This window comes from Nerophis lumbriciformis, linkage group LG07 (assembly GCF_033978685.3).
Source record: "Nerophis lumbriciformis linkage group LG07, RoL_Nlum_v2.1, whole genome shotgun sequence".
Lineage (NCBI taxonomy): Eukaryota > Metazoa > Chordata > Actinopteri > Syngnathiformes > Syngnathidae > Nerophis > Nerophis lumbriciformis.
The window spans coordinates 37,261,906-37,274,417 of NC_084554.2; the positions used below are offsets into that span (position 1 = coordinate 37,261,906).

The 12,512-nt window shown below is 41.7% G+C and overlaps 1 protein-coding gene across 4 annotated transcripts in view; it reads right to left on the bottom strand.

The window, feature by feature from the left end:
* cdh7a (cadherin 7a) overlaps window positions 1–12,512 on the bottom strand; it is a 340,872-nt gene that overhangs the window by 71,230 nt on the left and 257,130 nt on the right. For all 4 annotated transcript variants that reach the window (XM_061965236.1, XM_061965237.1, XM_061965238.1 and 1 more), the window contains 2 exons: window positions 8,835–9,022; window positions 2,485–2,738 (listed from right to left, as the gene is read on the bottom strand). In XM_061965236.1, the coding sequence (XP_061821220.1) occupies window positions 2,485–2,738; window positions 8,835–9,022 (442 nt within the window). The remainder of the gene's footprint in view (window positions 1–2,484; window positions 2,739–8,834; window positions 9,023–12,512) is intronic.

The window sequence follows — 12,512 nt, forward strand, 5'->3', positions numbered from 1 at the left end:
TTATAATTATTTGAATGACTCTTACCATAATATGTTATGTTAACATACCAGGCACGTTCTCAGTTGATTATTTATGCATCATATAACGTGCACTTATTCAGCCTGTTGTTCACTATTTTTTATTTATTTTAAATTGCCTTTCAAATGTCTATTCTTGGTGTTGGGTTTTATCAAATAAATTTCCCCAAAAAATGCGAACAGGTTGCTGCCGTTTCAAACCAAAATAAGCTTCAACACACCCTCCCTTTTCCTTGATAGCTCATCCAATCACCAGTCACATGCACCCAGGACCTCCTAATCGGGATGGTTTCCTGCTGACCCCATTATGGACTGGACTCTTACTATTATGTTGGATCCACTATGGACTGGACTCTCACAATTATGTCAGACCCACTCAACATCCATTGCATTCGGTCTCCCCTGGGGGAGGGGGGGGTAACCCACATATGCGGTCCTCTCCAAGGTTTCTCATAGTCATTCACACCGACGTCCCACTGGGGTGAGTTTTTCCTTGCCCTTATGTGGGCTCTGTACCGGGGATGTCGTTGTGGCTTGTGCAGCCCTTTGAGACACTTGTGATTTAGGGCTATATAAATAAACATTGATTGATTGATTGATTGATTGATTGCTGGAGCTGCCAAGTCTCCTGTCAGCAGCACTGTGCTTTTGTGTAGGCTCCTACCGCGCTGTGCACTGGGCTTGTTTTCGTCCAATGAAATACACACGCTGCTCTTAAAGTTAAAGTGTGACTGATAGCAGAGCGACTTATATATGTTTTTTTCCTTCTTTATTATGCATTTTCGGCCGGTGCGACTTATACTCCGGAGCGACTTATACGGTATCTGCCCTCCTCCTGCTTGTTGGAAAAGAAAAATATATTCATCAAACAATGCAGAAATTATGTGGTTGAAGTGCAGATACACAAAGCTTACGAAAAATAAGGTAAAAAAAAGACATACAAAAAAGAGGGAAACATCCAAAGACATTAAGAGCACAGAGCTGCCACTTCAGCGGCACCATTTCTACATGAAGCTACACAAGTAAAAAAACAACACAATATGTACAGTCGTGGTCAAAAGTTTACATACACTTGTAAAGGACATAATATCATGGCTATCTTGAGTTTCTAATACTTTCTACAACTCTTATTTTTTTGTGATAGAGTGATTGGAGCACATACTTGTTGGTCACAAAAAACATTCATGAAGTTTGGTTCTTTAATGAATTTATTATGGGTCTACTGAACATGTGAGCAAATCTGCTGGGTCAAAAGTATACATACAGCAATGTTAATATTTGCTTACATGTCCCTTGGCAAGTTTCACTGCAATAAGGCGCTTTTGGGTAGCCATCCACAAGCTTCTGGTTGAATGTTTGACCACTCCTCTTGACAAAATTGGTGCAGTTCAGCTAAATTTGTTGGTTTTCTCACAGGGACTTGTTTCTTCAGCATTGTCAGGACTTTGGGAAGGCCACTCTAAAACCTTGATTCTAGCCTGATTTAGCTATTCCTTTACCACTTTTGACGTGTGTTTATGGTCATTGTCCTGTTGGAACACCGAACTGCGCCCAAGACCCAACCTCCAGGCTGATGATTTTAGGTTGTCCTGAAGAATTTGGAGGTAATCCTCCTTTTTCATTGTCTCATTTACTCTCTGTAAAGCACCAGTTCCATTGGCAGCAAAACAGGCCCAGAGCATAATACTACCACCACCATGCTCGACGGTGGGAATGGTGTTCCTGGGATTAAAGGCCTCACCTTTTCTCCTCCAAACATATTGCTGGGTATTGTGGCCAAACAGCTCAATTTTTGTTTCACCTGACCACATAACTTTCTTCCAGAAGGTCTTATCTTTGGAAACTCAACACAGCCATGACATTAAGTTCTTTACAAGTGTATGTAAACTTTTGACCACAACTGTATTTTCCTCGTTGTTTTCTGCATGTAAAAATATAATTGTTCTTTATACAACGTGTTTTTTTTTTTTGTTATTATTTTTAAGATTTCTTATGACAGAAATCATACAATTCAGTTTTTGTTGGACATTTTGTCATGGATTACTAAGAAAACATCACTTGATTATTTTTATATTTATTGCTGATCATTATAATTAATTAATTTATATATATATATATAATTTATACATTTTTGTTATTCATAAAAATATATCTATCTCTACTCATAGTTTTAATGGAATATAATGCCTTTTATTGTCACTGTGTTTGTACAATGAGATTAAAAGCAGCTCCTCTGGTGCAGACATGCAATAGAAAACAGAATAATAGAATAATACAAATAGTGCAATTAGATGAAAAAAAGAAATACTAGCCGCTTTGTTTTGACTATAATAATATTATTGTAATTGATAATTGCATTGTCAATCGTTTACGCCCTCCTGTCGCTTCATAATTATAATTCTGTAGTTTGGGTTCAAATTTGAGTTCATCTCAAACATCCTCCGAATAGATGTCGGCGTCTCGTACCTGATGCCGTTGTTGGAAGTGTCCGGGTCGTGCGCCGACACCCGCCCAATGGACGTGCCCACCCGTGCGTCCTCGGAGACCGACATCTTGGAGAGTGGCGTCGAAAAGACCGGGGGCTCGTCCACGTCCTCCACGGTCACTTTGAGCGCCGTGGTGTCGCTGAACGGGCCCAAGCTCAGGAAGTTGGAGTCGATGTTCCGGTTGGTGGCCTCCACCCGCAGAGAGAAACTGCTCTTAGTTTCGAAGTCGAGAGGCTGTGGGAACCAAACATGTGTACATGTGACAACGGAGGATTAGCACTAAAGAGGCGTTACACAAAGTTAACACAAAGACTTGAATGATTCTCCTTCTAGTCCGCAGCGAGAGCAATATTATCGACATGAAGACAAGCACACAATGGCGCTGACAATCACTGTGAAATGAGGGCTGTTGAAAGATTTTGTCATCTCGCTCGGCCTTATTGAACCGCTCGTTGCCGTGTTTAATAAAGCGCGGGAGGACATTGATTTGACACTTTCATCGCCTGTGACGCTCGCCCCGTCTTGGAATTGTCTGCGTTTGCAACAACAAATCAGACAAAAGATGAAATTAGCCCAAAGACAGCCCCGACCTGATAGTAGGCTAATGCTATTGTAACGTGCTAATGGATCACACAAAGAAAAGCAGAGTATGAAATAAAAACGGAATACGGAATGGCTTTATTGCTTCGGGAGTGTGACTGACAGGCACAGTGTCACCACCGACAATCCAGTCTTACTCAAATACACTATATTGTCAAAAGTATTTGGCCACCTGCCTTGACTCACATATGAACTTGAAGTGCCATCCCATTCCTAACCCATAGGGTTCAATATGATGTCGGTCCACCTTTTGCAGCTATTACAGCTTCAACTCTTCTGGGAAGGCTGTCCACAAGGTTGCGGAGTGTGTTTATAGGAATTGTCCACCATTCTTCCAAAAGCGCATTGATGAGGTCGAGAAGGCCTGGCTCTTAGTCTCCGTTCTAATTCATCCCAATAGTTTTCTATCGGGTTCAGGTCAGGACTCTGTGCAGGCCAGTCAAGTTCATCCACACCAGACTCTGTCATCCATGTCTTTATGGACCTTGCTTTGTGCACTGGTGCACAGTCATGTTGGAGGAGGAATGGGCCCGCTCCAAACTGTTCCCACAAGGTTGGGAGCATAGAGCTGTCCAAAATGTTTGGTATCCTGGAGCATTCAAAGTTCATTTCACTGGAACTAAGGGGCCAAGCCTAACTCCTGAAAAACAACCCCACATCATAATTCCTACTCCACCAAATTTCACACCCGGCACAATGCAGTCCGAAATGCACTCCACTGCTCTAGAGTCCAGTGGTGACGTGCTTTACACCACTGCACCCGACACTTGGTGATGTATGGCTTAGATGCAGCTGCTCGGCCATGGACACCCATTCTATGAAGCTATCTGCGAACTGTACGTGGGCTAATTAGAAGGTCACATGGACTGGATTTGTTGCACAGGTGGCATCCTATGACAGTTCCACGCTGGAAATCACTGAGCTCCTGAGAGCGGCCCATTCTTTCACAAATGTTTGTAGAAACAGTCTCCATGCCTAAGTGCTTGATCTTATACACCTGTAGCCGGGCCAAATGATTAGGACACCTGATTCTCATCATTTGGATGGGTGGCCAAATACTTTTGGCAATATAGTGTAAGTAATAAGATAAACGCAACAACACTATCAGTTGAAAAGAAAGTCCTGATCCGATACGATGATTATAAAACTGAAAGTGTCTTACAGCAAGTAACTAAACACAACAACATTTTTAGAAAGTGTATCTTATTAAATGTACAATTTGCTAGTATTGTTGTGAATCAGAGGATGTATAACATTTGTGGTATTGAATGCTACATATATCTTTTTTTTTTTTTTTTTTTAAATAAAGTGTTTATTGCACAATAAGTCAACTGCAAAAAACACTATTGGCTCCCATTTAAATCTTCTTGTATCTAGAGACGCACTCCTTGAGTTTGTAGACAATGAATACTGATACTCTACTACGGTAGGTATCGATAGTATTAACATCTGGATCGATCACCCCTACTTTACATAGAAACTATAGCGGTTAGTGTGTGTGTGTGTGTGTGTGTGTGTGTGTGTGTGTGTGTGCAGCATGCTAAGCCATTCATTGTCCTCTCAACCTACAGTGAATTGGTACTTGGAAGAAACATAGTTTATTTTTCACCACATTGGTGAGGATTAGTACCTACACCAGTTTTAAAATCTCTGCATTGGCTCCCCCGAGTGTTTCAGGGTACATTTTAAGGTTATTTGTATGGTTTATAAGTGTTTTTTTTATGGTATCGGGCCGTCTACGAACCTTCACGGTCCCTGAGATCCTCCAGCACTCATCTCCTAATTATTCCAAAAGTCAAGACACAGAGACACAGAAAGGCATTTTTCCACCATTGTGGCCCCCCATCTTTGGAACAGCTTGTTGGAGGACCTCAAGGCTGCAGAGAGCATTCATGTTTTTGAGAGCAGGCTTAAGACCAACCTTTTTAAATTGGCTTTTACCTAATAATATTTTATTGAAGTCATTAGCACTTTACTTTGTATCTTATTAGTTATGCATATTTTATTTGGTTCTTTTTATTCATTATATATTTATTGTATACAGTCGGGCAGCACGGTGGCAGAGGGGTTAGTGCATCTGCCTCACATTACGAAGGTCCTGAGTAGTCTTGGGTTCAATCCCGGGCTCGGGATCTTTCTGTGTGGAGTTTGCATGTCCTCCCCGTGACTGCGTGGGTTCCCTTCGGGTACTCCGGCTTCCTCCCACCTCCAAAGACATCAACCTATCCTGGGGATAGGTTGATTGGCAACACTAAATTGGCCCTAGTGTGTGAATGTGAGTGTGAATGTTGTCTGTCTATCTGTGTTGGCCCTGCGATGAGGTGGCGACTTGTCCAGGGTGTACCCCGCCTTCCGCCCGATTGTAGCTGAGATAGGCTCCAGCGCCCCCCGCGACATTAAAGTGAATAAGCGGTAGAAAATGGATGGATGGATGTATACAGTCGTGGTCAAAGGTTTACATACACTTGTAAAGAACATAATGTCATGGCTGTCTTGAGTTTCCAATCATTTCTACAACTCTTGTTTGTTTGTGATAGAGTGATTTCCCAAACAGCTCAATTTTTGTTTCATCTGACCACAGAACCTTCCTCCAGAAGGTCTTATCTTTGCCCATGTGATGTCAGATGAAACAAAAATTTATCTGTTTGGCCACAATACCCAGCAATATGTTTGGAGAAGAATAGGTAAGGCCTTTAATCCCAGGAACACAATACCTACCGTCAAGCATGGTGGTGGTAGTGTTATGCTCTGGGCCGGATTTGTTGTCAATGGAACTGTTTTACAGAGAGTAAATGGGACAATGAAAAAGGAGGATTACCTCCAAATTCTTCAGGACAACCTAAAATCATCAGCCCGGAGGTTGGGTCTTGGGCGCAGTTGGGTGTTCCAACAGAACAATGACCCCAAACACACGTCAAAAGTGGTTAAGGAATGGCTAAATCAGGCTAGAATTAAGGTTTTAGAATGGCCTTCCCAAAGTCCTGACTTAAATGTGTGGACAATGCTGAAGAAACAAGTCCATGTCAGAAAACCAACACATTTAGCTGAACTGCACCAATTGTGTCCTTTTTCGTTGTCCCATTTACTCTCTGTAAAGCACCAGTTCCATTGGCAGCAAAACAGGCCCATAATACTACCACCACCATGCTTGACAGTAGGCATGGTGTTCCTGGGAAAAAGGCCTTGCCTTTTCTCCTCCAAACATATTTCTGGGTATTGTGGCCAAACAACTAAATTTTTGTTTCATCAGACATCACATGGACAAAGATAAGACCTTCTGGAGGAAAGTTCTGTGGTCAGATGAAACAAAAATTGAGCTTTTTGGCCACAATATGTTTGGAGGAGAAAAGGTGAGGAACTCATTTGTATACTCTAGCCTTTAAATAGACCCCCCTTTTAGACCAGTTGATCTGACATCTCGTTTCTGCTCTGCCCCCCTCTCCTGCATGGCGAGGTTATTAGGTGACCACAGATTAAGCGCTAGCTGTTCAAAGTCGGGACCCGGGGTGGACCACTCATCTGTGCATCAGTTGGGGACGTCTCTACACTGCTGACCGGTCTCCACTCAAGATGATCTGGCCCCACTATAGACTGGACTCTCACACTATTAACTAGATTCACTCAAAGTCCATTGCACCGGTCGCCCAGTGAGTGGGGGGGGGGGGGGGTCCCCACATCTGTGGTCCCCTCCAAGGTTTCTTATTGTATCCCATTGGGTTGAGTTTTTTCTTGCCCTGATGTGGGATCTGAGCCGAGGATGTCGTTGTGACTTGTGCAGCCCTTTGAGACACTTGTGATTAAGGGCTATATACAAACCCCGTTTCCATATGAGTTGGGAAATTGTGTTAGATGTAAATATAAACGGAATACAATGATTTGCAAATCATGTTCAACCAATATTCAGTTGAAAATGCTACAAAGACAACATATGTGATGTTCAAACTGATAAACATTTTTTTGTTGCAAATAATCATTAACTTTAGAATTTGATGCCAGCAACACGTGACAAAGAAGTTGGGAAAGGTGGCAATAAATACTGATAAAGTTGAGGAATGCTCATCAAACACTTATTTGGAACATCCCACAGGTGAACAGGCAAATTGGGAACAGGTGGGTGCCATGATTCGGTATAAAAGTAGATTCCATGAAATGCTCAGTCATTCACAAACAAGGATGGGGCGAGGGTCACCACTTTGTCAATAAATGCGTGAGCAAATTGTTGAACAGTTTAAGGAAAACCTTTCTCAACCAGCTATTGCAAGGAATTTAGGAATTTCACCATCTACGGTCCGTAATATCATCAAAGGGTTCAGAGAATCTGGAGAAATCACTGTACGTAAGCAGCTTAGCCTATGACCTTCGATCCCTCAGGCTGTACTGTATCAACAAACGACATCAGTGTGTAAAGGATATCACCAAATGGGCTCAGGAACACTTCAGAAACCCACTGTCAGTAACTACAGTTGGTCACTACATCTGTAAGTGCAAGTTAAAACTCTCCTATGCAAGGCGAAAACCGTTTATCAACAACACCCAGAAACGCTGTCGGCTTTGCTGGGCCTGAGCTCATCTAAGATGGACTGATACAAAGTGGAAAAGTGTTCTGTGGTCTGATGAGTCCACATTTCAAATTGTTTTAGTAAACTGTGGACGTGGTGTCCTCCGGACCAAAGAGGAAAAGAACCATCCGGATTGTTATAGGCGCAACTTTGAAAAGCCAGCATCTGTGATGGTATGGGGGTGTATTAGTGCCCAAGACATGGGTAACTTACACATCTGTGAAGGAGCCATTAATGCTGAAAGGTACATACAGGTTTTGGAGCAACATATGTTGCCATCCGAGCAACGTTACCATGGACGCCCCTGCTTATTTCAGCAAGACAATGCCAAGCCACGTGTTACATCAACGTGGCTTCATAGTAAAAGAGTGCGGGAACTAGACTGGCCTGCCTGTAGTCCAGACCTGTCTCCCATTGAAAATGTGTGGCGCATTATGAAGCCTAAAATACCACAATGGAGACCCCCGGACTGTTGAACAACTTAAGCTGTACATCAAGCAAGAATGGGAAATAATTCCACATGAGAAGCTTAAAAAATGTGTCTCCTCAGTTCCCAAACGTTTACTGAGTGTTGTTAAAAGGAAAGGCCATGTAACACAGTGGTGAACATGCCCTTTCCCAACTACTTTGGCACATGTTGCAGCCATGAAATTCTACGTTAATTATTATTTGCAAAAAAAAAAAAAAAAGTTTATCAGTTTGAACATCAAATATCTTGTCTTTGTAGTGCATTCAATTGAATATTATTGTATTCCGTTTATATTTACATCTAACACAATTTCCCAACTCATATGGAAACGGGGTTTGTAAATAAACGTTGATTGATTGATTGATTTGCCTGGAAGCAACGGTATCTCTTGAAATGTTCCTGGGGCATTAAAGTCATGTTACCTAATGAGGTAGATACAGTTTAGAGACAATGTGGATTATGGACGCTAGCAGCGAGATAAGGCATAAGAGATTTTTCATAGCAAGCTTTTAAACATGCTCTAATAATTCCCAACCAATGAAAGCTTGTGTCGTTAAAATCAATGGTTTGGCTGTTCTGTTTTATTATCAGTGTAATTTAGTGTACTTTAAAATACTGCTGACACAATGCAGCCAACGTGTACAGTACACATTTCTTTGCACCATCAGGCCACCCCTGGCTTTCCTGGTTTTGTTTCCGTACCTTTAGCAGGAGGACGACTCCTTCCTGCGTGTTCTCGTCCGTGGTTATGTTGAACAGGCCCGGTCCGTCGCCGTCCATGATCCTGTAGTCCATCTCGGCATTGGGGCCCACGTCGGCGTCGACCGCTTTGATGCGCGCCACCACAGACCGCACGGGGAGCGACTCCTGGACGGTGTACTGGTTTACCTCTGGGAAAGGACAGGAAGTGCATATTTTGGTCATGGGTTCTAACACGCTTAGGTCACGCAGCTTCAAGCACATCACGTTCACGCATATCCCAAAGAAGTAAGAAGAAGCAGAGCTTATACCAGACATGGGCAAATTAAGGCCCGGGGGCCACATGCGGCCCGTTAAGCTTTTCAATCTGGCCCACCGGACATTCCCAAATATTTTTTTTTAGATCTTTAAGATGTAAAGTGTAGCTGCCATTATGATATGCAGTGATGTTTTCTAATGACCGTAAGTCTTGAACTATACAAAGTATTTCAATGGTTGGAATCTGCGCTTTTGGATGATATACAAGTTACTATGGTCATCTAATTAGTTACTACGGTCATCTAATTAGTTACTATGGTCATCTACGTCACAGCAGCTCAGACGAGGCACCAAGCAGTGTGGGTGGGAAGCGTTTCCACATACGCGGATGGAGATTTTCACAACAAAGTTCTAAAGCTTAGTGATATATCAGATGTATCAGATTGTAGGTGGGTTTATTTTGTACCCTTCGCGTTCATATTTCACTGTTTGTTGCATTTTTGTCGTGTTTCACTCAATTGTAAAATATGTCGATCGGAAGGGGGTGTGACATTCATATTTTGTCAATATTCAGTATTTTATCATTCATAGCAAAATGTAAAATTCCATTACGTTTTTTAAGGCGGTCTGTCATAATGTTTTTAGCATTCAATCAGACATTATTGTGAGGTTTTGTATTAGTTTTCCTCAAAATAGATATGCCGGCTCCCAGACACATTTTTTTTCTCTAAATGTGGCCCCCCGAGTCAAAATAATTGTTTATACAGTACATACAAATCATGTATCCATTTTTTTTTTTTTGAAATTCCTGACATATGGAGCCAGAACACTGCCAGTAAACTTTGGTATCCAAAAAAATTATTGACATTGTAGAAAAAGTTGTATTGGCACCAAAACAAGTTTTGACAACAAATACAAACAAATATTGAAAAAAATACAATATTGCTGGTGGATGTTTTCGATGCCAATATTCATATTTTTCTACACTTTTATTGATTCTGTGTGTTTCAAAGGTTTTCATGATCGCTTCTCTTTTTTACGGTATCAAAATAATGGCAGTGTTTTAGCATGAGGGCACCTGTGGGCGGGGCTTATAACAACTTTTACTGGACTGTAAAAACACCATAGAAGAAGAAAGGAGGACCGATGTCGTCTAAATCAAGGGTAAAATGTACCGTATTTTTCGGACTATAAGACAGTTTTTTTCATAGTTTGGCCGGGGGTGCGACTTATACTCAGGAGCGACTTATGTGTGAAATTATTAACACATTACAGTAAAATATCCAATAATATTATTTAGCTCATTCACGTAAGAGACTAGACGTATAAGATTTCATGGGATTTAGCGATTAGGAGTGACAGATTGTTTGGTAAACATATAGCATGTTCTTTGTGATAATTATTTGAATGACTCTTACCATAATATGTTATGTTAACATACCAGGCACGTTCTCAGTTGGTTATTTATGCGTCATATAACGTACACTTATTCAGCCTGTTGTTCACTATTCTTTATTTCTTTTAAATTGCCTTTCAAATGTCTATTCTTGGTGTTGGCTTTTATCAAATACATTTCCCCAAAAAATGCGACTTATACTCCAGTGCGACTTTTATATGTTTTGTTCCATCTTTATTATGCATTTTCGGACTTATAGTCCAAAAAATACGGTATATGATATCTTCGTGTTAACCTAGACATACTTTAAGGATGTAGTATAAGCGGTACATAAATTGATTATGTATTTTTAAATGATCCATTTTTGTCTCGATATAGCCGTGATATTTGGCGAAACTTGTTACATTTCCACGTGGAGAAAAAAGAGCGATTTTAAAATGTAAGTGTAGCTGTATTTATTCATTTCAAACATTCAACGTAATTTGGGGACGGCGTGGCACTGTTGGCAGAGTGGCTGTGCCAGCAACCTGAGGGTTCCTGGTTCGATCCCCAGCTTCTACCAACCGAGTCACGTCCGTTGTGTCCTTGAGCAAGACACTTCACCCTTGCTCCTGATGGGTCATGGTTAGTGCCTTGCATGGCAGCTCCCGCCATCAGTGTGTGAATGTGTGTGTGAATGGGTGAATGTGGAAATAGTGTCAAAGCGCTTTGAGTACCTTGGAGGTAGAAAAGCGCTTATACAAGTATAACCCATTTACCATTTAACAGCAGACATGTAAAGCTTGGTGTGACATGAGTAACCAAAAAAAGAAAGATTTGAAACACACAAAAGCACTAAAAGTGTACACAAAAATGAATATTGGCATGGAAAACATCCACCAAAAATATAGTATTTTTCCAATATTTGTATTTATTTGTGGTCAAAAATAGTTTTGGTGCCATTACAACTTGTTTTACAATGTCTTTTTTTTTTTTATGATACCAAATCTCACTGGCAGTGTTCTGGCTGCACACTGACATGCTTTTGTGCTCTTTGGTCCATTCCGATCCAACGGTTACCCTTGTCAAGAAAAAACGTTCATTCTAAGATTCTATTACTCTCCAACTCTCCATTGTGTTCTCTTGAGCTTTTTGTCCCGATTTAAAGAACTCTTGCAAGAATAGAGACGGGAATCATATTCATAATCATAATCTACCCAATCGCCATGACAGAGCTCATTACGAGACCTTTCTGTGTTCGTGACAGTACCCTCCCCTAAAGTGTCCGTCTAAATGCTAATCTGCCCGACATTGTTTGCTGCCATGTAATCTTTAGAATGGCTTTTTAATTTACCGTGGAATGGAAGCTCTTTAAAAGGCGAAGGGAAAAAAAAAAATGGCTTGTCCAATTTGCGCTTTCACCTTTTCCCTTCTCCCGTGCTGGTCCCCCTCCAAGGACCAGTCCTGGACTCTGATCAGCTCCCCTAATGGCCTCATTGATCGCAACCCCTGACCCTGCGAAGGCTGCGGCAAGAGAACCAGGGACTCTCCTGTGAGTTTATCTTCCCGGAGAGACAGCAACGGCGGGTTTTAACCGCCATTGATGACTTGTTGTGCAAACTTCAACCTCTCGCTCCGGGAGCCCACAAATTGACTCGGCTGCATGGCGGTGAGACGGCGAGCGGCAGGCGCACGAAGCCAAAGGGCGGTGGGGCTATTGGCGGTGAACTGATTGCCTTTGGATTATCATGAGAAGCCTTTGAATCCTAAAGCTGAGCCCGGAAGCCATTAGCAGGACAGGAAATAGGCGGCGTACAAAAAATATAGAGTCACATTGATCCTGGTTATCCCACGCCAAAGCTCTGATGAGGCATAAAGCAGGGAGATGCACACCTTGCAGGAAGGATATTTTTTAAGCAAAGGTAGAGCACGGACTTTCTTTTTATGTCCATCTAAGGAATTGATTGCACCATTTATGATTATATTGCAGAGAAAATACATGAACTTACCATGTTGGCGACAATGACGGAACATATAGTCCTACCGCT